Source organism: Pseudorasbora parva, chromosome 22 (assembly GCF_024679245.1).
Source record: "Pseudorasbora parva isolate DD20220531a chromosome 22, ASM2467924v1, whole genome shotgun sequence".
NCBI lineage: Eukaryota > Metazoa > Chordata > Actinopteri > Cypriniformes > Gobionidae > Pseudorasbora > Pseudorasbora parva.
In genome coordinates, this window is record NC_090193.1 from 15,698,561 (window position 1) to 15,724,586 (window position 26,026).

The 26,026-nt window shown below is 42.6% G+C and overlaps 1 protein-coding gene across 2 annotated transcripts; it reads right to left on the reverse strand.

The window, feature by feature from the left end:
• Positions 1–803: 803 nt before the first annotated feature.
• On the reverse strand, positions 804–22,278 carry misp (mitotic spindle positioning). 2 transcript variants are annotated; one of them, XM_067431575.1, is made up of 5 exons: positions 22,203–22,278; positions 18,090–20,436; positions 4,015–4,256; positions 2,155–2,193; positions 804–2,069 (listed from the first exon to the last, which is right to left on the reverse strand). In XM_067431575.1, the coding sequence occupies exons 2-5, from the start codon at positions 20,317–20,319 to the stop codon at positions 1,983–1,985; spliced, it is 2,598 nt and encodes an 865-aa protein (XP_067287676.1). In that variant the 5' UTR covers positions 20,320–20,436; positions 22,203–22,278; the 3' UTR covers positions 804–1,982. The 2 variants fall into 2 exon arrangements, with proteins under 2 accessions (XP_067287676.1, XP_067287675.1); XM_067431574.1 differs by lacking the exon at positions 22,203–22,278 and adding an exon at positions 21,340–21,508.
• Positions 22,279–26,026: the final 3,748 nt, after the last annotated feature.

The following is a 26,026-nucleotide window of genomic DNA, read 5'->3' on the forward strand; positions in this document are numbered from 1 at the left end:
ATCATTGTCTAGTTCAAAATTATAAATGTTGAAAAAAGAAAAAGTAATCTCACTGCTTATACACACAATAACACATTGTAGCCTACATATAAAGTAATGCAAAAATCTCATAAAACATATACTCACAGGATTTTATCCACTGGAAAAGGTTTTTAATTTACTTGAAAATGTGGAAAGCCCTGGTTTGCATTGAACTCACTTTAAAGCTGGATGGAAGCTGTGTGAAGTAAAAGTGATTTTAAAAGGAAACTTGTTGCTGCTTGTAAGTGCATCTATCATGAGATTCCCTCTATTTCGCCTCTGAGAGCATAAAAGCAAAGTGTGGTATCAATACACAAGGGTTTAGAGGTGGTTTTTATAAAGTCTTGTGGCTTTATTTAATCTGTTCTGCTGTTGTATAGACATATTTATGACAATGACTTACCAAACAATTAATCAGATTACATCTATAAAAATCTCGTGTTAATAGAGTTTATCCACCAGGGGGCACTGTAGTGCTATAGTCATACATGTGCTGACATTCAAAAAACAACAACAACAGAACACCAAATTTACCTTGAATTAATTTAACAGAAATATTGCACAGAGGTATTCATTAGAGGGACTGGAGCCTGAAACCATGTGAAGAAAAGGGCGTTTTTGCAGGTATGTCAGATCTTGAAAGTGCTTAATTTGTGGGATGAGAATATTAGTGAAACAAGTTTAGACACTCAGTTGCATTGCACTACTCTTTGCTTCTTATAAAGGTATACGTTGCTGGTTGTTAAACCTAACTTTCTTTTTTCACAATTACTAGGCTACTAGACAATTCCAACATTTTATTTGTCTTATGTATCCCGACAAATTAATAAGGCTCAAGTACACTTTCATAAACACCAAACATTCAGCTTAGCTCATATATATGTATAAAGTCAGTACAATTTTATGTAAAAAAAAGAAATGAAAAATACAGATTTCCCGAAAAGGTAATTGTAAAAATACCATACAATTCTTCTCTATTAGTTTAGTCTATTGTTTTTACTTTTGCTCTCTCTCAAAATTAAACTCTTTCACAGTACCACTGATTGGGAATCACTCTTCAGGCCCTTACATTCTACAAAACTGTAATAAATATTTTTGTCTAAATGAAATATCTCTACTAAAATCAAGCATTTTATTATATATATTTTATTATCATTATTGTTAACAGCACTAGAATACATCTAAGTTGATTTTGATATACCAGACTATTATTGAAACTGTCTAATATTAAAGTAGATTTTATATTATTTTCTCATATTACATTTACAATACTGCAAAAATCTTTTTGAATCTTTACAATTAAATAAAAAAAAGAATATTCTATTGTTATTTTACATCTTTTTCAGTAAAAAGCAACTAGCAACATTATTTCAAAACTGAGACCACTTTGTTAGATCAACAGGCTTGTGTGACTGTGCACTAATGAGTTCATGTCCAGGTCCAGATTTTTTGAGCCCTCCTCTTCATGTAGGAGCCCAACTCTGTGATTCTACTTCTCTTTGTTTTATTCCTCATATAAATAGCAAGCTGGCTTGTCGATTTAAGCACTGACGAAGGGCGTTGCATAATCTGCAGTACAGTTTGATCTTTTATTTAAATTTTGTATGTTTATTTTAATAAAAGTGAAGGATGATAGGTAAATGTTAGTGCTGGGCGGAGAAATAGAATGCTTTCATTCTTGAATTTGCTAGAGCTTCTCTGCAGAATTGCATGCATACAATTCACCCCAAGCAGGCAAGATGCTCTCCACACCTACGCTATTTCCACCACATGAGTCGATTCTAAACAGCCAGCAAAACTGTGAATGAGATGTCCATGTTTCTTCATGTTCACTGTCTTTATATGGAGAGGTGGAAGAAGTAGTGTCTGTAAGTGCAAATTGGTATTAAAACTTGTCCATTTAGTCATTCTTGTATGAAGATGATTTCAGGTGTGCATCCTGTTATGTCGGTGATGACACATTAGCTCTCCTGGTTGGCGTACATGCCCGCCTCCCACTGCAGGGCACGTTGATTTTTATGCCTTGTTACACGGGTGGCCTCTACGACCTGTGGAGAAACCACTGTTACACAACATGATCAAACTGGATTTGTTTCAGAATCTGACAGAGGGCAATAGAAAACCTTATCTCACCTCATTGTTTATGGCATCAACAGGTTGGATCCCAGCGTACTGAGAGACAATGAGGAAAGAAAAATGTATAAAGATAACTATTTAAATTGGTTCTTAGTTCACACTTGTAGTTGGGTTATTTTGGTTTGTTTGGTCCAGACCAAAAAACAAAGCATATAGTCCTGGTCCGCTTAGTGTTCACACTGGGCATTTTTAACAGTGACCCTAAAGTTACCAAACCAAAGGCAGAGGGAGACGGTCACAACCTGATTGGTCGGCTTTTATGACGTTTTTCACGATGGAGCTTACCGAACATTCAAAGCAATGCTGTATGCTGGAATTAAACATGAACATTTTATGCGTTTACATATGGTTACATTTTTACCAGCTGAGAACTCATGAGGAGCTCATAAAATGTTCAAAACAAAGCAGCAGCAGGATTTCCTCCATTGTATGCAGAAACGAAGATCTGCTGCAAAAGAGATGGCTGTTCCTCGTCTGTACCGACTAATGCAATATCATGATGAGAAGAACCAGGTATGCTCTTTGCTGTTTTTTTTTTTTAGCATTTTCAAAACATGCGTGTCGGACCAAATATTGATAAGGCACTTACCTCTTTGTTGCTCCAAGTTTGCCCTCTACTCATTTTGAATACACCGTTCTTTCGATCTCTCAGTGTCAAATCAGCTGACTTGTAGCGTCGCATCTTGTAACATTAAATTCTGTTTTTGGTTCGTTTACATGTCTTTGGTCCGTGTCGTGTTCATATATCAATCGAACCGCACCAGGGTTCGTTTGAAAGCAGACAGAGACCGATCTTTTTAACTGCACTAACCGAGCAATCCCACCAGGGTTCGCTTTAATCGAACCAAAAATGACAAGTGTGAACGCACCCTAAAGGTGTGTTCACACTTGTCATGTTTGGTTCGATTAAAACGAACCCTGGTGCGATTGCTCATTTCATTTGAACATATGTGAACACTGCCATCCGAACCCTGGTGCGCACCAAACAAGCGGATAGAGACCGCTAAAAAGATGGGTCTCGGTCCGCTTCCAAGCGATCTCTGGTGCGGTTCGATTGATATATGAACGCAACACAGACCAAAGACATGTAAACAAACCAAAAACCAGACGTAATGTCACAAGATGCGATGCATAGTCAGCTGATTTGACGACACGCCATATTGTGTATCCAGAATAAATGACGTTAACGTTAGAGGGCAAACGTAGAGCAATGAGGAAGAGCCTCATCAATATTTGGTCTGACGAGCATGTTTCGAAAATGCTAGAAAAAACGCACAAAAAGCATCCCTGGTTCTCATCAAAGGACCCGTGTTGCCCATTTGACGGTACAGACGACAGAACGGCCGTCTCTTTTGCATAAGAGACGCCCGTCTCTTTTCTGCATACAACGGAGGAAATCCTGGTGCTGTTTTGAATGTTTTGAATATTTTATGAGCTCTTCATGAGTTCTCAGCGGGTAAAAATAATGGCATATGTACACGCATAAAATGATCCAGCACACAGCATTGTCTTGAATGCCCAGTAAGCAAGCCTCTACAAGCCGACCAATCAGGTTGTGACCGTCTCCCTATGCCTTTGGTACTGTAACTTTATGTTCGCTGTTAAAAATGCCAGTGTGAATGCTAAGCGAACCAGGACTATATGTTTTGTTTTTTGGTCCGGACCAAACTAACCAAACTAACCGAACTACAAGTGTGAACTAAATGTACTATATTTTTCAAACGTGTATGACTTATTTTCATTTTTGGGTGAACTATCCCTTTAGGGGTGAATTATTTACGTAGGAGCTTTGTGATAACAAAATTTTTCCTGAAAGAAACATGTTAATGTGAAATTCAGCAGACTGAGTTAACTCACTGCACTTTCTTCCAGCTTCAGTTTGACTCGTCTATCCTCAAAGTCCTTTAGCAGTGTCTCAGTCAGACCTTTCTGAGAGAGAGGTGATGGCACATCGGCAAGTGTGGTCAAGGGCTTGATGGGGGTTACCCTGGACACAGTTGGGGACATAGGTTTTGGGCTTCCCCATGGCTGAGGTGTCATAATTGACATAGAGGGCAGCCTGGAACTGGGTCGTGATGTGGACAACTGTAGACTTTTATCTGGAGAGATAAAGAAAAACAAGCGATTATGATTATGATTCATTAATCTACTTAAACGAGTCATTCATTTCCCCATCCCCATTCATTTTCTCCAGATTTCTGTAAAAATGTTGAATACTGTTTCATGTTTTCCAGTGAGCAAATACATCTGAAAGTATGATATACATTTGTGTGTATATATATATATATATATATATATATATATATATATATATATATATATATATATATATATATATATATCATATAATCTGATACTCCTTCCATTTCAATATTATCGCTTGCACAATGGACCTCTGAGACTATCAGAGTGCAGGTGCATTTATACGGAGACTTGATTACACACAGGTGGATTCTATTTATCATCATTAGTCATTTAGGTCAACATTGGATCATTCAGAGATCCTCACTGAACTTCTGGAGAGAGTTTACTGCACTGAAAGTAAAGGGGCCGAATAATTTTGCACGCCCAATTTTTCAGTTTTTGATTTGTTAAAGGGATCCCATGGTGTTGAGACTTGTATGGCTTAATATAACATAAACAATGTCTCTTACTGAATTATGTAGTAGAAAACCCATGAAAGATCTACATTATTTAAAAAATCGATTTTATATTTGGACCATGAGCGGCGCCATTTTGTTTGCGTTCTAGGTTGATGACGTAGAGTGGTTGCACTCCTCAATCAGCTGGCGCTACCCGTAGCTATTTTTACCACAATGCAACTCGAAAATTGTTTCAGAGTTAAACAAAACCAATGAATTGCTTTGTAATTGTACTTAAAACACACTCAAACATACATGTGCACACAAACTCACCTACACAAGTCACAAACAGATCGGCGGGCGGGCACACACACCTGACAGACTGCGCTGTCTCAATCGAGATGTTGGGCTGCTCAGTCTCCACGACAGGGGCTGAATCTGAAATCGACCCCCTATACCCTGAAATAGGGCATTATTTGAAGGGACGGCCATTTGTAGTGTTGTCCGACATCATAGTGGATATGTTCGAGTGCAGTCATTCAGTCTCACGTTGCACCTCAATAACGAGTGTACAGCCGATTTACACACAACAGCTGTCCGACTTCACGCACCCAAACATACATGTGCACACAAACTCTCTCTCTCACAGACTCACACACACCCCAACAGATCGGGGCGAACACACACACACACACACACACCCCAACAGATCGGCGCGAACACACACACACCCCAACAGATCGGCGCGAACACACACACACACGCAGTGCGTGCACAAAACCCTCAATCCCTGTGTTGATATCATAGATAGACTGTTGATATGCAGTAGATTAACTGTAATGCCTAATGTATCCAGCAGAGGGAAATATCTAGGTAGGACGATGGGATAGGGTAACGTGAGGAGAGAGGCAGGATGTTTTGGTGATGATTCATGGGATTGGTTTGTGCATTAAAGTTTGAGCAAGCTCAGTGAATTAACCTCAATATTTAAACTTTCACTTTTAAGACACAAATAACATTCGCTACTTTTGTTCACTAATACAACTTGAAGGAGTGAATGAAGACGATCGAGTGCGTGAAGTTGGACAGCTGTTTGTAAATCGGCTGTACACATTGCGGCGAAACGTGAGACTGAATGACTGCACTGAAACATGTCCCTATGGTGTCGGACAACACTACAAATGGCCGTCCCTTCAAATAATGCTCTATTTCAAGGTATAGGGGGTCGATTTCAGATTCAGCCCCTGTCGTGGAGACTGAGCAGCCCAACATCTCGATTGAGACAGCGCAGTCTGTCAGGTGTGTGTGCCCGCTCGCCGATCTGTTTGTGACTTGTGTAGGTGAGTTTGTGTGCACATGTATGTTTGAGTGTGTTTTAAGTACAATTACAAAGCAATTCATTGGTTTTGTTTAACTCTGAAACAATTTTCGAGTTGCGTTGTGGTAAAAATAGCTACGGGTAACGCCAGCTGATTGAGGAGTGCAACCACGCAAACAAAATGGCGCTGCCCATGGTCCAAATATAAAATCGATTTTTTAAATAATGTAGATCTTTCATGGGTTTTCTACTACATATTTCAGTAAGAGACATTGTTTATGTTATATTAAGCCATACAAGTCTCAACACCAGGGGATCCCTTTAAAAAAGTTTGAAATATCCAATAAATTTTGTTCCACTTCATGATTGTGTCCCACTTGTTGTTGATTCTTCACAAAAAAATTACAGTTTTATATCTTTATGTTTGAATCCTAAAAGGTCGCAAATATATATATATATATATATATATATATATATATATATATATATATATATATATATATATATATATATATATATATATATATATATATATATATACATCTATATATATATAGATGTAATTTCATTATGGATACAGATTCTGTACTGATAAGTGTATCATAACCTCGGCCTGACATGGAAATGGAAAATTTACAAATGACTGGTGCAGTATTACTTGATTTTAGTGCAGCATTTGGTGTCATAGATCACAATCTACATATCGGTAAACTAAAATGCTGTGGATTTAGTCCAACTGCCATCCAGTTTATAGAGAGTTATCTCACAAGTGGGATGCTACAGGTTTATTTTAAGGGCAGCTGGGCTCACTCTAAGGTCTCTGCCTGGGGCCACTTTTATACGCCATCTTCACAAATGATTTACAATCAGTTTTGTATAAAGCAACTTTACAAATGTATGCTGATGTTACCACAGTGTATTATGCTGCAAAAACGTCTCGGGTTATAAATATAACCCATGTTCCCTGAGAGGGAACGAGACACTGCGTCATCGTAGATGACACATCGGGGAACGCCCTCGGCGTGACGCTGCTGAGTTCATATCAAAAAAGTCCAATCTTGATTGGTGTTGCGTAATGACGTAACGAGTGACGGCATACCCGGAGGTATAAAGGGACGCCGGCACAAGCAAACGCAGCTTACTGCTATGAAGCGGGCCGCTCTGTAGATAGGCGGGGCTACGAGACGCAGTGTCTCGTTCCCTCTCAGGGAACATGGGTTATATTTATAACCCGAGACGTTCCCTTTATCGAGGGAACTCGCACTGCGTCATCGTAGATGACACATCGGGGAACGAGTACCCACTAGTCCTCGCCTATCTTGCACCCCATGACATGAACCGGAGTGCATAATCAGGGGGCGAGCACCCTAGCGCCTGGCGTCGCAGGGAGGTGCAGACTATAATACCTAACGAAGGTATGCGGTGTGGCCCACCCAGCCGCCTCGCAAATCTCTTGCAAGGAAGCTCCGGAAAGGAGGGCTACCGAGGAGGCCATGCCCCTGGTAGAATGAGCCCTCACGGCTATAGGTGAAGGCAAGTTGCGCACCTGATAGGCCGTGGCTATTGCCTGGACAATCCAGTTACTAATTGTCTGTTTCGCTGCAGGCAGCCCTTTCCTAGGTGGACCAAAGCACACTAACAACTGGTCTGACTTCCTCCACTGGGCAGACCTCTCCAAATAAACCCTCAATGCCCGCACCGGGCAGAGGAGGTGAAGCCTGCCCTCATCTGCCGTCACATGAGGCGGGGGATGAAAAGCCTGGAGAACCACCGACCGTACCGCATTAGACGGTACCTTGGGGACGTATCCCGGGGTCGGCCGCAAGATAGCTTTCACGTTGCCTGGGGCAAACTCCAAGCAATTGGGAGTCACTGCCAATGCCTGAAGGTCCCCCACCCTCCTCAGAGAGGTGATGGCTAAGAGAAAAGCTACCTTCAGCGTGAGGTTCTTGGCCTCAGCCAACTCCAGCGGTTCGAAGGGGGCCTCAACCAACCCTTCGAGAACCACTGCCAGATCCCACGCAGGGATCCTAGAACGAGCCACAGGTCTCATCCTCCGCGCTCCTCGGAGGATCCGTACAACCAGATGGTGCCTCCCCAGAGGTCCTTCACCTAATGGTGCGTGGAAAGCTCCTATCGCTGCCACATACACCTTAAGTGTGGACGGGGTAAGCCCGGCGGAAAACCGATCTTGCAGAAACTCCAGTACTGAAGCCACAGCGCAGTTCACTGGGTCTACTTCACGGTCTCTACACCACATGGAGAACACTCTCCACTTCAAGTTGTACAGCTTCCTGGTGGAAGGAGCCCTGGAGCTGAGTATAGTCTCCACGACACCTGCTGACAGCCCTTCTTCTATGAGCTCTGCCCCCTCAGGGGCCAAGCCCATAGGTTCCATAACTCTGGCTGGGGGTGAAATATCGAGCCCCCCGCCTGCGTCAACAGATCCCTCCTCAGAGGAATCTGCCATGGAAGGTCGTCTAGCAGGTCCATAATGTCGGAGAACCATACCCTGGTCGGCCACCGGGGTGCTATCAGAAGCAGGCGAATGCCTTCCCGGCGAACCCGCTCCAGAACTCCCGGGAGCAGAGCAATCGGGGGAAATGCGTACAGACGCAGCCTCGGCCACGCCTGTGACATGGCATCCAGGCCCAACGGAGCCGGATGCCTGAGGGAGAACCAAAGTGGACAGTGGGTCGTCTCTCGAGACGCAAACAGATCCACTTCCATTCGGCCAAACCTCTCGCATATGGTCTCCACCACCTCTGGATGGAGACGCCATTCCCCGGGCCTCAGCCCCTGCCTTGACAGGATGTCTGCTCCCTGGTTCTGGTCCCCCGGGATATAAACTGCCCTGAGAGAAGACAGTTTCCCGTGGGACCACAGAAGGACCTAAAGCGCCAGTCTGTACAGAGGGCGCGATCTCAGACCTCCTTGATGATTTAGATACGATACCACGGCAGTGTTGTCGGATCGTATCAGGACATGGTGGCCGCGAAGGTCCTCGAGAAAACTCCTCAGAGCTTTCCAGACAGCCAGCATCTCTAGGCAGTTGATGTGCCATGAAGCATGCTGGGCTGTCCAAGGACCTCTCGCTCCTCGGCCTTCCATGACCGCGCCCCAACCAGTAAGGGATGCATCTGTTGAAACGGTTTTCCGGCAACACGATGCTCCCAATACTAGCCCCAGGGACAGAAACCAAGGTTTCTTCCATATAACCAGGGAACGAACGCATTTGCGCGTTACTCTGATCATACGGAAGGGATTCCCCTTCGGAGAAAACCCCTTGGTTCTCAGCCACCACTGTAGCGGTCTCATGTGGAGCAGGCCGAGCGGAATCACACTGGACGCTGCTGCCATGAGACCCACCAGTCTCTGGAACTGTTTGACAGTGATGCTGTGGCCCAACCTTATACTTGAGACCTCCGCCCGTATGGTCTCGATACGCGCGGGTGACATGTGTGCCCGCATCGTTACCGAGTCCCACACTATTCCCAGGAACGTAATTCTCTGGGAGGGCGTCAACGCGCTCTTTTTCGCGTTGAGTCTCAACCCCAGACACCTCATGTGTGCTAGAACAGCATCTCGATGCTGAACTGCCATATCGTACGACCTGGCCATGATCAACCAGTCGTCGATATAATTCAGTACCCGGATGCCCTGGAGTCTTAGCGGAGCCAGGGCTGCATCCATGCACTTTGTGAAGGTGCGAGGTGACAAGGCTAGGCCAAAGGGAAGGACCCGATATTGGAACGCTTCGCCCCCGAAAGCGAACCTCAGGAACTTCCTGTGACTGGGAAGGATGGAAATATGGAAGTAAGCGTCCTTTAGATCTATCGTGACGAACCAGTCCTCGAACTGGATCTGACTCACGATAACAGGAATGGTTAGCATCCTGAACCTGTATCTCCTCAGAGACCGATTCAGAAGCCTGAGATCTAATATTGGACGCAACCCCCCATCCTTCTTGGGGACTATGAAGTACCGGCTGTAGAACCCGACCTCCCTTTCTGGCGGGGGGACCCTTTCTATCGCCCCTTTTTCCAGCAGAGAGTGTACTTCCTGCCCCATTACCCCCACCTGCTCGGGACCGACCACTGTCCAGACTATCCCCCCAAATTTCGGGGGGGGAACTCTGAACTGCAGTCTGTATCCCCGTTCTACAGTGCGCAGGGCCCACACAGAGATATTCGGAAGACATGACCATGCGCCGAGATATTCTGATAAGGGGACCAGCCTCTCGCGGCTGGTCTGGGGTATCAACCGAACCTCTGCCTCGACCCCTTGAAGCGGATAACCGGCAGGGACTAATCGAGGCATATTTTCGGTGTGTGAACGCAGTCGCTGCTCTGCCGCAGATTTTATATGTGCTGGCCAGAGCCGCGCGCGAACATGGGGAAACGACGTGGTCCGGAGCCCTTTTGACTGCGAGAGCACAACATCGATTTCCCGAGAGCCTCGGGGGGAGAACGACCTCGGTCGCTCCGCCCCGTGGGGGACAGCTCTCAGCGGTCCTGCCGCAGCTAGGACCGCTTGGAAGCCTTCTTGGCCTGAATAACCTCCCTCAGGTCGGTCTTCGGCTTTGAAGACTTCCCGCGAGAGCGTCGCTTCTTCTGCCAAGCTCCCTCAGGAGGGGCACGAGAAGCGACGCTCTGCTTCTGCACCTCACGGTGCGAGGAGCCCTCTGCTGGCCGAGACTGCCCACTCGAGGCAGCCTTGCTGGAGGAGCCCCAGCGGCGAGGGATGAACTGGCTGAGAGCGGCAGCCTGCTTTTTCACCTCCTGAAACCTCTCGACGACGGTGCTCACAGCGCCGCCGAAAAGGCCAGAAGGCGAAACCGGGGAATCAAGGAGAAAGTGTCTGTCTCTCTCCCTGATCCCCGACAGGTTCAGCCAGAGATGCCTCTCCGCGCACACCAAACCCGCCATGGAGCGGCCGATGTCACGGGCCGCCTGTTTGGTGACACGAAGAGACAAATCCGCTGCCTTCCTCAGCTCAGTCACATCCTCCGGAGAGGGACCCTCGCCCTCATCGAGCTCCTTAAGCAAAGTCCGCTTGGTAGGCCTGCAGAACCGCAAGAGTGTGCAGGCACCCACCAGCGCAACCAGCCGCACTATATGCCCTCGCCACCAGCTTCGAAGTCTCTCGGCATGGTTTCGAGGGCAATGCCGGGGTCTTAAATGAAGCTGCTGTCTCGGGAGAGAGGTGGCCCGCGAGCGCCTCTTCTACCCTCGGCAGCGCAACATATCCCTTCTCAGACGCCCCCAGCACGTTAGCGAAGTCAAGTGCAGGGGGCGTAGTCAGGCGTGCTGAGAAGGGCTTCTCCCACGCCCTGCACAGCTCACTGTGCAGGTCGGGGAAAAACGGCAGACCCCGGCGTGGAGGCTGGGCTCGACGCTTGAAGAAGCGCTCGTCCAGCTTGCTTGGCGGCTGAACGTGCACTTCCTCTTGTGGCCAATCTAAGCTCAGCTTGGCCACAGCGCGAGTCAAGACTTCCACGAGCTCCTCCATAGCCTGCGAGTGGGGTGGCGACTGCCCCACTGCGCCTGCTTCGGTGCTCATCGTCAGCGATCCCTCGGAATCGGACAACATGAGCACCTGATCCTCCGCCTCGCGGGAAGAAGCCGCAGCGCGGGCTTCCACACGTGGCGGAAGATCCTCTGAATCGTCAGAGGAAGAGAGAGATGCCTCAACATTCCCTAATCCCGCTGACAGATCCAGCTGCGAGCCCCACGACCTGCGGCGCCGCTCTGCCTCGGCAACAGCGGGCCCAGAACCGCGAGGCTCGCGAGGCTGACCGGCCTCGTCAAAGACCGCCAGCCGCGAGCGCAGTACTCTCAGCGGCAGCTTATCACATTCGCCGCAAGCCGCTCCCTCGAGAGCGGCCTGGGCGTGCTGCACACCGAGACACTGCACACAGAGCTAGTGTGTGTCCGTGCCCGAAATAAAGCGCGGACAGGGAGGCACACACCGTCTGAACTGCTCGCTCGCCATTTCTAATGATATAATAAGCCCTACGGGACAAACAACACCAAATAGACAGACAGAACACAGAGCGCGACCGCTGAAAGCAGGAAGCTGCGTTTGCTTGTGCCGGCGTCCCTTTATACCTCCGGGTATGCCGTCACTCGTTACGTCATTACGCAACACCAATCAAGATTGGACTTTTTTGATATGAACTCAGCAGCGTCACGCCGAGGGCGTTCCCCGATGTGTCATCTACGATGACGCAGTGCGAGTTCCCTCGATAAAGGGAACTGTCAGTGAACTGGACAGCTGAGTTAAATAGGTTTTTTGATTGGATAAAACAAAATAAGTTGGTGTTGAACATCTCAAAAACCAAATCAGTTATCTTGGGATCGAGTCATAAACTGTCATCTACACTAAAGATGAGTCTGAACTTGTCTGGGGAACCTATAGATTAGGTAGATAAAGCAAAATTACTGGGCACAATAAAAGATGGGCAGAACATATTGATAGCATAGTGAAGGAGATGGGTTGTGGTATCTCTATGGTGAGGAAATGTCTGTCTTATGTCCCCTACACACATAGTGACTGGTGGCTAAATCTTCAATTTTATGTCACCTGGATTATTGTGCCCCTGTGTGGTCGTCTGCATCTAAAGGTCAAGAAAATATATTACAAACTGCCAAAAATAGAGCTGCTAGGTTAGTATTACATTGTCCCATCAGAACAAATACTATCAGTACGCACAGTCGACTCTCATGGTTAATGATGGAGAAAAGGCTGGTTTTCAATACAATTACATTTTACAGAAACACTGTCTTTTCTTTTCAACCCATTTTTATATATAACCAAATTGTTAGTTGTGATCAGGTTCATTCTCATTTGACTAGGTCGGCTGATGATAGCGAGATGATTTTAGCACGGCCAAAATCAAATGCTTTAAAGAGAACAGTTATTTATCGTGCCATCAATCATTGGAATAATTGCCCACTGAATATACGTAAAATGAATTGCAAAGGTACCATCTGACAATGCACTATTTTAAATTGTGAACAGGGAATAGACATACAGGTGCTGGTCATATAATTAGAATATCATCAAAAAGTTGATTTATTTTTACTAATTCCTTACAAAAAGTGAAACATGTACTTTATATTCATTCATTACACCCAGACTGATATATTTGCACTGCTACCCCTTTTCCACCAAGGCAGTGCTGGTGCTAGTTCGGAGCCAGAGCCTAGTTTAAAATAGGATCTTTGTCTTTCTACACCCAAAGCACCAGCTCCAAACCAGAAAAAGTGGTTCTTAAGTAGAAACAAAACATTGCTGGGCTAGAAGTAAGAACCACTTGCGTCAGCAGCTGGGAACGGGGTTACCGTGACCAACAAGACGAACACAAACTTGTGACCACCATTGTTTAAATAGCAACAAATCAAGCTAACAGCTTCTCGATTGTAATCTCCGTCTATACAAATCATGGTCAGCTGCACGAATGCGCTGGATTCGCGGTGTTTTAATGCCGATGTAGGATCATAAAGCCATGAGCCATTGTTGATGGAAGGCTTGTTCAAGATGCATCGCGCGTGCGCTGTGCAGCCCGATCACTGTATGACATCAAAGTACAGCGAGAGCAAACGACTCCTTATGCTTTTGAATCGCTCATGCAGTAATTTGATATCATACGCGGCTCGGTCTGCACAGTGTCGATGCATCTCAAACAAGTCTGTTGTGTTTGTTTTTCCCGTTACCGTGCTAACGTTGCTGAGAAAGATTAGACGTATACCGTGACGTGAGACCTTGCTCTGTAGTGGCTCTCTAGCCTGTGGAAAGCCAAAGTGATTCTTAAAGGCTCGTCAGTCGAACCAATTTAGAACTGACATAAGCAATGGCTCTGAACTAGCACCTGGTTAATTCTGTTGGAAAAAGGGTATCTGTACAGGTGCCAAGTCCTGTTGGAAAATTAAATCTGCATCTCCATAAAGTTGGGCGGCAGGAAGAAGCATGAAGTGCTCAAAAACTTCCTGGTATATGGCTGTGTTGACCTTGGACCTCAGAAAACACAGTGGAACAACACCAGCGGATTACATGGCACCCCAAACCATCACTGATTGTGGAAACTTTGCACTGGTCCTCAAGCAACATGGATTGTGTGCCTCTCCTCTCTTCCTCTAGCCTAGAAATCTAGACGCACCCTAGCGGCAGCAAATCTAATCTGCCCGCGAGTGTCGTCTACACTGTAAAAAATTATTTAGAAAAAAAGTTACCTGGTTACCTTAAAATTTTTAGTTTATTGAAATTAAAAATTTAATTAATACAATGTTAATACAATGAAATTTTTTTACGATTCGACAACCTTTATTAAAATATTATTAAAAAAATTTGTAAGCATATTGGGTATTTGTGTGTGTTTTATTTCTGATGACGCAGTGAAACATGCCAAATTATGTTTTTTTTCATGATTTATCAACATTTTTATGTGGTTCAGATGCAAAAATATTTTGAGTTTCTATTTATTAAACAAATGTCCTTCATTGTATCAACTCAAATTTTTAATTTCTATAAACTCAAAATTTTAAGGCAACCAGGTTACTTACTTTTTTAAGTTAAACCAACAAAAACCAACAACATTTTTTTACAGTCTAGCAACTCTCAATACCCATCTGAGCTGTAAACGCCAAGCTCTTGACGAGCCAATCACATCGTGTATAGAGCCGGTGGGCGGGGCTTAACATAATGACTCCAGAGTTGCGCTTGCTTGCTTCTAGTCAACACAGAAGCTGGCGAAAGGCGGTCATTCGAATCAGCTTTGACCGCGACTCTGGAAGACTTGGAGTTAAGCTTTTCTCTTATAAAAGAACAAAGAACGGCACTGAAGTCATTCTTAAGAAGGGAAGATGTGTTCGGAGTTTTGCCGACCGGATACGGCGAATGTTTAAAGGCCATCTTTCAATTTAATTTTATAACTAATTTTATACAGAATATTGTATGAAAATGTCAATTTAAAAAGACATACATAAGAATACATATGTTTTACAACACCCACGCGCAGAAATTAAGAAAAAAAGTGCCTGATCTAAGCTACGCTCCAAAAACCCGCCTTTTCCCAGAGAACGCGTCATATGACGCAACGACAGGCAAACATAGGCGCTGCAGCCCTGGCTCTCATTGTGGGTTTACGTAGTCTGAGAGGTGGAAAACAGAAAATAGAGATTTTCGTTATCGTAATTATAGTTATAGTAGGTTTGAGTCGTCACAATGGTGAATTCTGCTGCACAATGGTTAATCAATAAAAGATCGTTGTTACAATGACTGTATTTACATGAACAGCATATTCCCGTCCTAGCCGAAAGACTAACTGCTTTCATACACGTACTCCACAGTACATGTGAGCTCATTTACATTATGTCCATCGGAAATACTAAGAGGTGAGTAGTATAACAGCCGACTAAGCTCGGCATTCCAGCTGTCCGGTTATGTTGTTCAGATATACGGCCCAAACACTTGACATCTGCAGAAGCAGAACATGCGGAGCGGGCACCTAGGTCTAAAAGTAGTTAATGATTAAACATCAGCTAGCAATTTCTACAAAATTTCACAAAATAGATAGTCTATCCCTATCTGACCGTCACATATGTAAGCTATAGCCTACATCCTACAACATTCATTTAAAATCTGGGATCTAAATTGATTATTTTAAGACACATATTGCTGGCATAGATGGTGACAATCTACATGGATGCTTGAAAAACAACAAAGTCGACAACAATATTGCTAAATATGATTTATTAAAGATACTGCAATGTGATAAACATGGAGACAACGTTAGCCACAATTAGCTATAACCTTACCCTGTGGTCACTCACCAAAGCCCCTTTCACACTGCACATCGGACCCGCAATATTCCCGGAACATTGCCGGGTCGCCTTCTGTGTGAAAGCAACCACGTCGCAGAATTAATTACCGAATTGAACCCGGGTCGGGGACCTAGTAACATTGCGGGGTTCGACCCGGGACGAGCGCTGTGTGAACAAAAGCCAAAACTAATGCCGCAACGTGTACGTAGTTATCCCACAACTCTATCTCTCTCCTCTGTCCATTTACCCTTCCCCTTAACTCTCCCTGTCCCCCCTCTCGCCTAGGCGGCTCGTAATTATACGGCAATAGCCCATCGTAAGAGTTGACATTTACCCCAACTGCAACCTCTTCGCTGTCTGACTCCATTACAAAGAGACGATGTTTACCGGCCGTTGCGTCACTTCCGATCAGAGCGTTTTTCACAACGGAAGTAATTTTACTCACAATTTCTTTTAAAAAAGTTCAGTTTTAATGCACATTTATGATTAATTTCTTCACGCAAGTCGAGTTCCTATACTATTTATCTACACGTTCATTCACAGTGATCTTAAACTTGAAAGATGGGCTTTAAACTATCATCGAGCTCCGTTTCACCTTCGTTGCTCTGGTTGGTTGTAGCGCTATCCTATCGCGTGCAGAGGGAGTTTGAAAGACATCCGTTTATCCCGCCCTTCGGATTGAGTCCTGTCAATGGTGAGTTTCCAGACCAAACACCTTGATGTGGGTCTGGCTTGTCAGGCTACTCTTCCTCCAGACTGGGACCCTGATTTCCAAAGGAAATGCAAAATGTACTTTTATCAGAGAACATAACTTTGGACGACTCCTTTTTGTCTTTAGCCCAAGTGAGAGGCTTCTGATGCTGTCTGTTGTTCAAGAGTGGCTTGACACAAGGATTGCAACAGCTGAAACCCATGTCTTGCATGCAGCTCTGGAAAAATTAAGAGATCACTTAACATTGATTTCTCAATGTTAAGTGGTCTCTTAATTTTTTCCAGAGCTGTACGTCTGTGTGTAGTGGTTTTTGAAGCACTCACTCCAGCTGCAGTCCACTCTTTGTGAATCCCCCCCTACATTTTTGAATGGGTTTTGTTTCACAATCTTCTCCAGGGTGCAGTTATCCCTATTGCTTGTACACTTTTTTCTACCACATCTTTTCCTTCCCCTCGCCTCTCTATTAATGTGCTTGGAGAAAGAGCTCTGTGAACAGCCAGCCTCTTTTGCAATGACCTTTTGTGTCAATGGTTGTCTTTTGGACAACTGTCAAGTCAGCATTCTTCCCCATGATTGTGCAGCCTACAGAATTAGACAAAGAGACCATTTAAAATGCCTTTTTAGGTGTTTTGAGTTAATTAGCTGATTAGAGTGTGGCACCAGGTGTCTTCAATATTGAACCTTTTCACAATATTCTAATTTTCTGAGATACTGAATTTGGGATTCTCCTCAGTTGTCAGTTATAATCATTAAAATAAATAAATATTTGAAATATATCAGTATGTGTATAATGAATGAATATAATATACAAGTTTCACTTTTTGAATGGAATTAGTGTAATAAATCAACTTTTTGAGTATATTCTAATTATATGATCAGCATCTGTATACTGTATTTACTAAATGAATTTAATGTGATAATAATGTATTCTGAATAATTTATGATGTATATAATGATGTCTACAATGTTTTACTGCTTTTAGATTATCATTTTTGTGTGAATTTAAAAAAAAAATGTTGACCCCAGGAAGACTAGCTTGTCTCACTTTGGTGACAGCTAAAGGGGATCATTTAAACAATAAACATTAAATATTGTTTTATAAGTAGAGGACCAAGCACCAGCACAAATTATATTGGAAATCAAGACATAGTATGTATGCATTTGATTGTGTGCAAAACAGTCTTTAACTTGAAATGTGCATTTGCATCCATAAAGTAAATGATTAATCATTCTTCAGTGAAGCAGAATGCCATGTTATGTCCAAAGTTCAGAAACTAAGTTGGCAATTCTTTCTCATTCCTTAGTGCTGCTGACATCAATAAACATTTAACACATAAGTTAATCAGTTAGCGACAAACAAGAAAGGTATGAAATGCATTAGCCCAAAACATTGTACAGAATAATAAAACAATAGTGCCTATATGGAGTCACCCTTTGCCCATTTGCTATGTTTATGTTTGTCATGTATTGAGTGCAGTGAGACTGAACAGTTTTACCTGCCATGGATAATCCAGAGATAGAGGAAGTGTCCATACTCCAGGAATAAGGGTAACTATAATCAGTCTTCTTATCTGGAAGTACAGAATCCACTTTTGCCATCTCCCCATGTGGAGTTTGTGGTGAGAATACGCTTTCTTCACTATCATTTAATGGATACCTGGGTTCAGAGGAAGTAGACACTGGAGTCATGGGTGCTGAGGTAGGTACTGAGAAAGACTCTCTCAGCTCTTGGAGCTCTTGTTCTCGTCTGAGGTCCTTTTCAATTTCCTGGCGGATGCTATCTGGGGCATTCTGCATTTTGGGGCTCCAGTTGGTGCGCTCAAGGTGAGATCTTCTGGTAGGAGTGTACCAACTATTTTTTGGAGGATCAAGTGGGGACGGAATATTTGGAGAGTATGATCTGTTCTTTCCTAACATGCTGTGGTCATTTTCTGCAATCCAGGATGGCTCTTTTTGTTTGAGGTTATTGGTTTGTCTGTCAACACCATTTTCTTTATAAACACTTACTTTAGAATGGCTGTTTTCTTCAGAATATGGACTCATTTTATCTTGATTTCCAAAAGTGCTGCTGTCAGTGTTTCTCTGAAGCATAGATTCATCAGGATGTCGATGAGGACAGCATGGCGAAAGAACCTCCTCTGAGTCTGAGATGTCACCTTCATCTACTAGTACGGGTTGCTCTGTAGTCCACATGTCATTTCCAGAGACTGCTCTTTGTTCTACATCATTTGAGGGACTTTCTCTTAAACTTGTCCTCAAAGATGTGATAAGAATTTCATCAGCTTCTGACTCAAATGTCTTCTTGCCTTGTACTTGGTTCTCTCGAATATGGTGGCTTGAAACAGTCTGTGGGTTCTGTCGCTGTTTCTCAAGTTCAAGCTCTCTCTGAAAAAGGAAGCTCACTCTGTTTGTCTCTTTGGCTTTTGCAGCTTTGACCTGTGGAGTCGACAGGGTCAGAATAGGCTTTGTCCTAATCTCCACCATCTCCGAATTGTCTGTGCATAAGATACCCCTTGATCGCCGTAGACTCTCTTCACGTTGTTGGGCAATTCTGATTTCCCTTTGAATGGGAGTCTCATCTGCATTTGTCAAGCTACTTCCCATCTCTGAAATGGAAGGTTCATTCGAAATACTCCAATTACTGGTGTAGCCTTCACTTCGGTCACCCAGACCAGAGTCAATCTCACAGATGGCTCCACTCGGAACTCCATTTTCTGGATCCTCAGTTAGAGTTACAGTCTTTACTTCTGCCTCTTGTTGTGTTGCTAGTGGGATCAGATCCTCTATGCTGTTATCTATGCTTACTTGTTTTGGAGTGAAGATGTTGGCTGTTGAGGATAGAGATTGTCCTCGCAATTTGGGAGAGTAAGGAAGCTGGTGAAGACTTTGAAGAAATGGGTTCTGTTTTGATTTTTCCATCATTAGAAACTGCTTTCGTGCTGCATTGAAGTCAATTTGCTCATTGTCTATGGTGCCAGGCTCAACCCTGGCCTGTTCAGCCTTTGGACTTGCTGGTTTGTAGCGTAGACTAAACCCATCCAGGAGCCTTTGCGGTGTGTTAGTGAGATTCAGATTTTCTAAGGCACTCCACTGCTCTTTAAGAGCAGGGCTTTTCTTGGGTGCCTGATTCCGGATTATCTCAATTCGGTCTGGATTTTCCTCCTCTTCATTCACTGTGGAGGCATCCATGACAGTGTAAAGGTCATCTCCGTTAGTTTCTTCGAATAGCCTTCCAGGTCTCTTTTCCTCTGTGTATGTCTGCAGCTTAAAGGTGCTCTTCTCCTTCAAGGTATTCAGTTTGGCCTGTCTTTTTGAAGAAATCATGTAGACTTCATTCATCTCTGCTTCTGGGCTTGCTGGGTCATCTACGAAGGAATAGAACCCAACGTGCGAGCCTGTGCTGCTGGTGGTTTCAGGGCTGCTTGGGGTACTGGGTTTCCAGTCCTCACTGTCACTCCCATACTCGGACACAGACACTTGTCGAGCCTGGACCATCATGTCTGGGGTGCTTTTACCACTCCCAGATGACCCCATCACGGTGGGCTGCATGTCTGTCACTGTTATGTTTTCCAAACTGAACCTGAAAGAGTCGCCGTCCTGATTGCTACTCCACGTGTTCTCTAGAGACTGTGGTTGACTAGTAGGGCTCAATATGGAGCGTAAATCTGACTGTTCTAGCTTAGGGGTGAAAGGCTTTATTACCCAACGCTTTGGGTTGCTGGTCATGGGGACTGGTGGATGGTCTTGGACAGGCCTGGAAAGTAGAGGTCTCAGAGAAGGATGGGAATGTATCACAGACTGCTCCTCATTAAATGTGTTGACTGTCACAGTTGATGCCTGTCTCTGGGTAACAACAACAAAAAGAAAACAGATTTACTACTGGAGCGTATGCAGATATCAGATGTTTGACACATATCATGTGTAATGAAAAGTAAAAGTGAAAGTATCTCCAGATATGTAACATATAAGTTTCAAGATGTCTAAACTTAAAAAAAGTTTAACAAGTTGGGAATAATAAGTTAAAAACATTGACAATGTCAATTTAGAACTTTTTATCAATCATTACACATTCATAACAAACAGTCATTATAATTTTAAAAATATATGTAGAGGGAAACAGTACACTTTCATTACTGACTTATAAACCTATCCCTTTTGGAAATGTACCATAGTTCTTGCAGACTAGCCATGTTTTAACTGTGGTATTTTGTACAACTTAATTATAATTTATGTATATTGATGGCTAATTACAAGCTACCACCGTTTTCTTTGAAACTATGGTAACTATGGTAAACTTTAATAATTTTAGAAACTATAACTACAACTTACATAATTATAATACAATGCATTTCCACGAGTTACAACAAAATATTTTCTTAATATTGTAAAATTGGAAATTTTTAATAATTTAATCAGCTCACTATTCAGCTGAATACTTTTTTACAGTATACATGAACCCGTCTTCTGCTTTGAATTAAGACATCTGTCTGCATCTCTGTTGTAAGAATTAGAATTTTTGTCAGTGGGTTATTTAAAAGCTATTTGTTTCTAAATATTTTATGATTTTTAACCATTTAATAAAAAAAAATTAATAAACAAAGAAGAGAGAGAAAATATATTTTATAAAAAATAATTTCTGATGGTTTGGTCTAATTTAAGTTTAATTACTTTTCAGATTACAAAAGTATTTGAAAATGTAAAAAAAATCTTCAGATCATGATATAGGTTTAAAAAGCGGTCACTCACCTTGTGTTATTGAAGATTGTAATACTCTGTTTTTTAAAAAATAATGTATAATTTTGGGAAAAACATTCTCTGGTCTAAGAACTGCATCAAAACAATAGATAAGACTGTCTACTCCTTCGAACAAGCTTATGTAGTTGTAAGGGAGTTTTGCTTACTGCCAGTGGGTGCCCATGTGTGACATCGTGAACTGTGAACCGCTGATAAACTGATTTCTTGGAAACCGCTGCTCTGTCTATGCTGATTGGCTCAGACTGTTTGAGGGGTGTCCCAAAATGTACAGAAAATGAACTGTAGCTTTACAGAAGTATGTAGACCAAAACAAAGATCATGGGAGATAAAATATCACCTAATAAAACCTTATTTTTTAAAATGATTTATATATACCAGATCCAAATGCATTTTCATGATAGTGACACACATTGGAGCAACCACTGATAATAGAACAGCCGTGTTTTGATAGATGCTCAGTGGACTGTGGAATGGACTCAAAAAATTTTTTAAAGTAGGTGCAAAAACTGCTCTTTTAATTTCTTTCAGACAGACATGGTCAAAGTTCTCTATAAAAAAAATGACACATAACTATATTCAACCTGATCAACCTTTAGCATACAGTGAGAGTATAAAATGCATTTAAGATTTGTATTATTATGCAATACTGAGATAAATATTTTTGTCTTTCAAGAAAAACTGAATGCTTAGCTACAAAGTTCTAGCGCTCTATTATCCTCTGATTTGACATTTATATATCCCGTCTCTCTTATAAAGGATCTCACTCCTTTCAAATTTAAAAACATATTTAGCTATTAATTCTAACAAACAAGATATTTACAAAATGTTTTAGCCAAAGAATGACCAACACTTACCCTCCGACATCAGAAGTGGAGTCAGAGCCTGTAGTGTCACATGAAGAAGGCACTTCTGTCTTTACTGCGCTGACTTGACAAAGTTCAACTAATATCATATATGCATGCATAGACACACCCCATACCCAGACTGAAGGAGTGCAACAGACTGATAGATTGTGGAAGAAGGGGTTTTGAGGAAGAATAAGCACCTGGCAGATTAATATAAAAGTGTATGATACATCTGTACACATACATCAACCATCTGATGGTTAAAGTTAGAGATCTTTAATGGGCCTGAATAAATTCATAAACATCCTTGTTAACTACAATTACATGTATCCATATGGACTGTAGTAAGGATAACAACAACAGTGCAATTAAAATTAAGCTGAAGCTGTCATTAGAGCTGTGCAGTGAGCTGAGGTAAACTCCCTCGTGTCAGAGCAGATGGATGAGTGAAAAGTAAAGAGTATGACAGTCATATATTACATTCCAGAGTTTATGGCCAAGTAAAAGTATTTGTGTCATCCCCAGTAACTTTTTAACTAATCACATTTTAAAAAAGTATCTATGTTAGAGTGCTTTCACCTTCATGTACAAAAGTTTCTGCGGATTGAAATATACAAATCCTGACATCTAGTGGATGAGAACCATAGGAATTTTAACTGCAGCAGTATGGGACGGGTTGGCCAATTATCGTTTGATCTTAGAGGCCGTTTACATTACACCTTTTTCAACCAAAAACTTTTTTATGTTTTGTGGGGAAAATGCAAAGTTTTGAAAACAGGTGGCCATGCGTATATATGTTACATGTTCAGTCTATAGAGGGTATGCATGTGAAATCACCGTTGACTGGAGTGACTGCGGTTACGGTTATAATATTTAAACATAACTATGAAAGAAAATACATTTTTTAATGGCTAAAGTAGCTTAATAGTCTTCTCCTACTTTCCTGTCAACGCCGATAAAATGTTTGCACAACGAGGATGTTCATTTGGTGAATTTGAACTAGCCTCGAGTTGGTGCTACAGATAGTAATGCCACAATGTTAACAGTATTTGCAATGATATGCGTCTTCTGTTTATTCATTCTTGTCAAAGTTACCCCTTGAATTGACAACACCAACGCTAACAAACCAATCAATGTTAAGATGCAGCCCACATCAATGATGACGACAGGATGCAAGTGCTAACGCAGTGCCAAAACTAACCAAATGGATACAATGTATCAAAACACAAACTTTGGTTCGGACCTTGGTGCAGGTATGAAAACGCCCTTAAAATGCTAATGTGGGCTATTGCTAGCTAAAAGTTTGTAAACTAGCTAGTGCGGTATTATAATTCAGTTGTATAACATTAAAATATATGAAATTGAAGTAGGTTCCTGAATCATGCCTGAATCATGTCAGGTAGCCTCATAAAATTCTCTTTGAATCGACTTAATCAGGTCCCTTAAAATGTGTTCATGTTTAACTTAATTGATTCATGTGGGACCGATGTAAACTAGCCTGGATGCCAGCCAAACTTAGCCCCGCCCACAACATTTTTAGGTCGGGCAATTCGGTCTGGCATTGCTCCATAGAGGAGTAGTTATCTCCAAACAGAAACTGTTCGGACCAATGAAATCATCAGGGCAGGCTTTAGACGATGACGGACAGATGATAAACAGTAACGTAATCATGCACGTCATCAAAGGAGCTTGGATTATATTTGTTCGAATCCTAAACGGAGAGCTTGTTTGTATATGCATTCACCTTCATAATTTCTCTCAAAGATGATGATCATGTTGGGTAAGTACTCTGTGTATCAATAAATTATTTTATTTTTTTACAACACCGACAAAGATCATTTATTCCAGCACACGTGCAGACAGGGTTGGAAAGTTTTTACAACAAAATCCGCCAGCTACTAGCCCTAAACTTCTCAGGGGGTTCTGCGGGGGGAAAATGGTGTTTGGTGGGTAAAATGTGTGTTATTATGGCAAGGTTGCCAGCTAAAATTCACACTCATGGGTCTATATATCACATAATAGTCGCTTCAACCCTTGGACATAGAAAACCACCGCAGAAAAAAACGCTGACTTGGCAACATTTTCCAGTTGAGCTCTGTCTGTTGGCATTTGACAATGCGTCGCCTCGTTGCTCTGATTGGTTTGCCCCATTGGGCTGTAATTATGAGGCGTGTATCAACCGAACCAGGAAAGACATCAATTGGATAGACCTTTGTAGATGTAAACAATTAAATCATGTAAATCCTACACACTTTATTTTTTCAGTGTAGGATCCCCTCACTGCTCAAGTTTTTGTCCAGAGCTGAGTTCTGCGCACACACACAAATCCTAACAGTGTTGACATTATGTAAATAAGATATTCATTGTATAGTCAGCTTCAACAGAACTTTGTGAGATCATTGAATGAGTGACAGCTTTTAGTGATTATAAAGGGAGCACTCTTTGCACTACTGCTTCTAAGCAGTATAAAAAAATATTAATAGGCCTTTTATATAGGCTATTCAGAATTTGAATAAAACTTATGTTTTCCATTTTTGACAAGCAGCCACATACTTGTCACAGGCTTGTCCACGGACCCCATGGACATCGCTGTTCCGAGCTTGAGACGGACTTGATAATAGCATGGAATTTTTTTACTCAAACCACTGCCAGATGATGCTGCTTCTGCTTTTAGAGGGAAAAGCTGCCCATAACTGCTTGTCTAGGATATGTAATCCTCCGTAAGAATTCGTAGTAATAGCATATTGTTAGCGAAAAGGGGCTAGCAAAATATCCAGTATGTATCTGTATTTGCACTTGTCAAATGATTAAATCTAACCTGTTTTCGCTTCGGTGAGTAATGTAGCCAATCACAGACGTGTTTGTAGATATCTACAACGCAGTTGGCCAATCACAATCCTCTCACCATAGACAGTAAAAGAAATGGACAGAGCTATCCCATTGACTTCAACGGCCGAAAATGAGGCCAATTAGAGGCACTCACTTCCTGATGGCTGAGCGAACTGCACAGGCTCAGACTGAGCTTGACGACGTAGATGTGACATTAGCAAACTGTCTGACAGTTGTAGGTCTTCTAGTAGTTGTGGAAAGTGAAATCTGAATCACGTTGTTTAAATATTTTCTCCCGTTGCTTTTGGTTCACTTTCGGCTTCTCCCCATTCTTCTCCTTTGACTTTATCAGACTTTATGTTTCCACGTCCCCCCCGACTGCCTCATAGACAGTAAAAGATAGCTTCTGAGCGTCTCCTCCTGTCTATACGGTAATTTCTCAACTGTGCGACAGTGAGCGTTGGTTATGACACAATTGTTAGCCTATTTTTGCAAAAACAGCTTCTACGGGGCGATAGTGTCAGATACAAGGTAATGGAGCCTTTTAAGCCTTTTATTGTTGTTTCTTTATAAATAAACAATGGACAAATGCAGTCTTTAAATGCCTCAGATGTAAAGTTATTCACTGTCAAAGTGACTCAAAAATGAATGGGAGTCAATGGGATGCTAACAGCAGGTGATGGCTTGGTTAGCAATGGCCGCCCCTATGGGTGGAACGCTTTCCGAGCGCTAGATTACCCCCTTGCCTCTCACTGCTCGAGTGTTTGTCTAGGTGCTTAGTTAAGTTAACAAGCGCGTCTCTATAAGTGCATACATTGTGAAAATGAGAGATTAATTGTATACCAGCTTCACTGCGGAACTTTGTGAGATTGCGTTTATTGAATGAGTGACAGCTTTTAGTGATTATAAAGTATATTACTACCACATACACGCTTTAATACACTGACCCATCCGCATATACATGTGGGATTCACTCGAAAAATGTGATGACTAACAGTTATAAA

Excerpts from the sequence above, each read along its gene's own strand:
- misp (XM_067431575.1), bottom strand. The coding sequence starts at position 20,319 with ATGACCAGCAACCCAAAGCGTTGGGTAATAAAGCCTTTCACCCCTAAG. Across the intron at positions 2,194-4,014 it reads TGAAGCTGGAAGAAAGTGCA|TACGCTGGGATCCAACCTGT; the intron begins GTGAGTTAACTC and ends ATTGTCTCTCAG. Across the intron at positions 2,070-2,154 it reads TTGATGCCATAAACAATGAG|GTCGTAGAGGCCACCCGTGT; the intron begins GTGAGATAAGGT and ends GTTTCTCCACAG.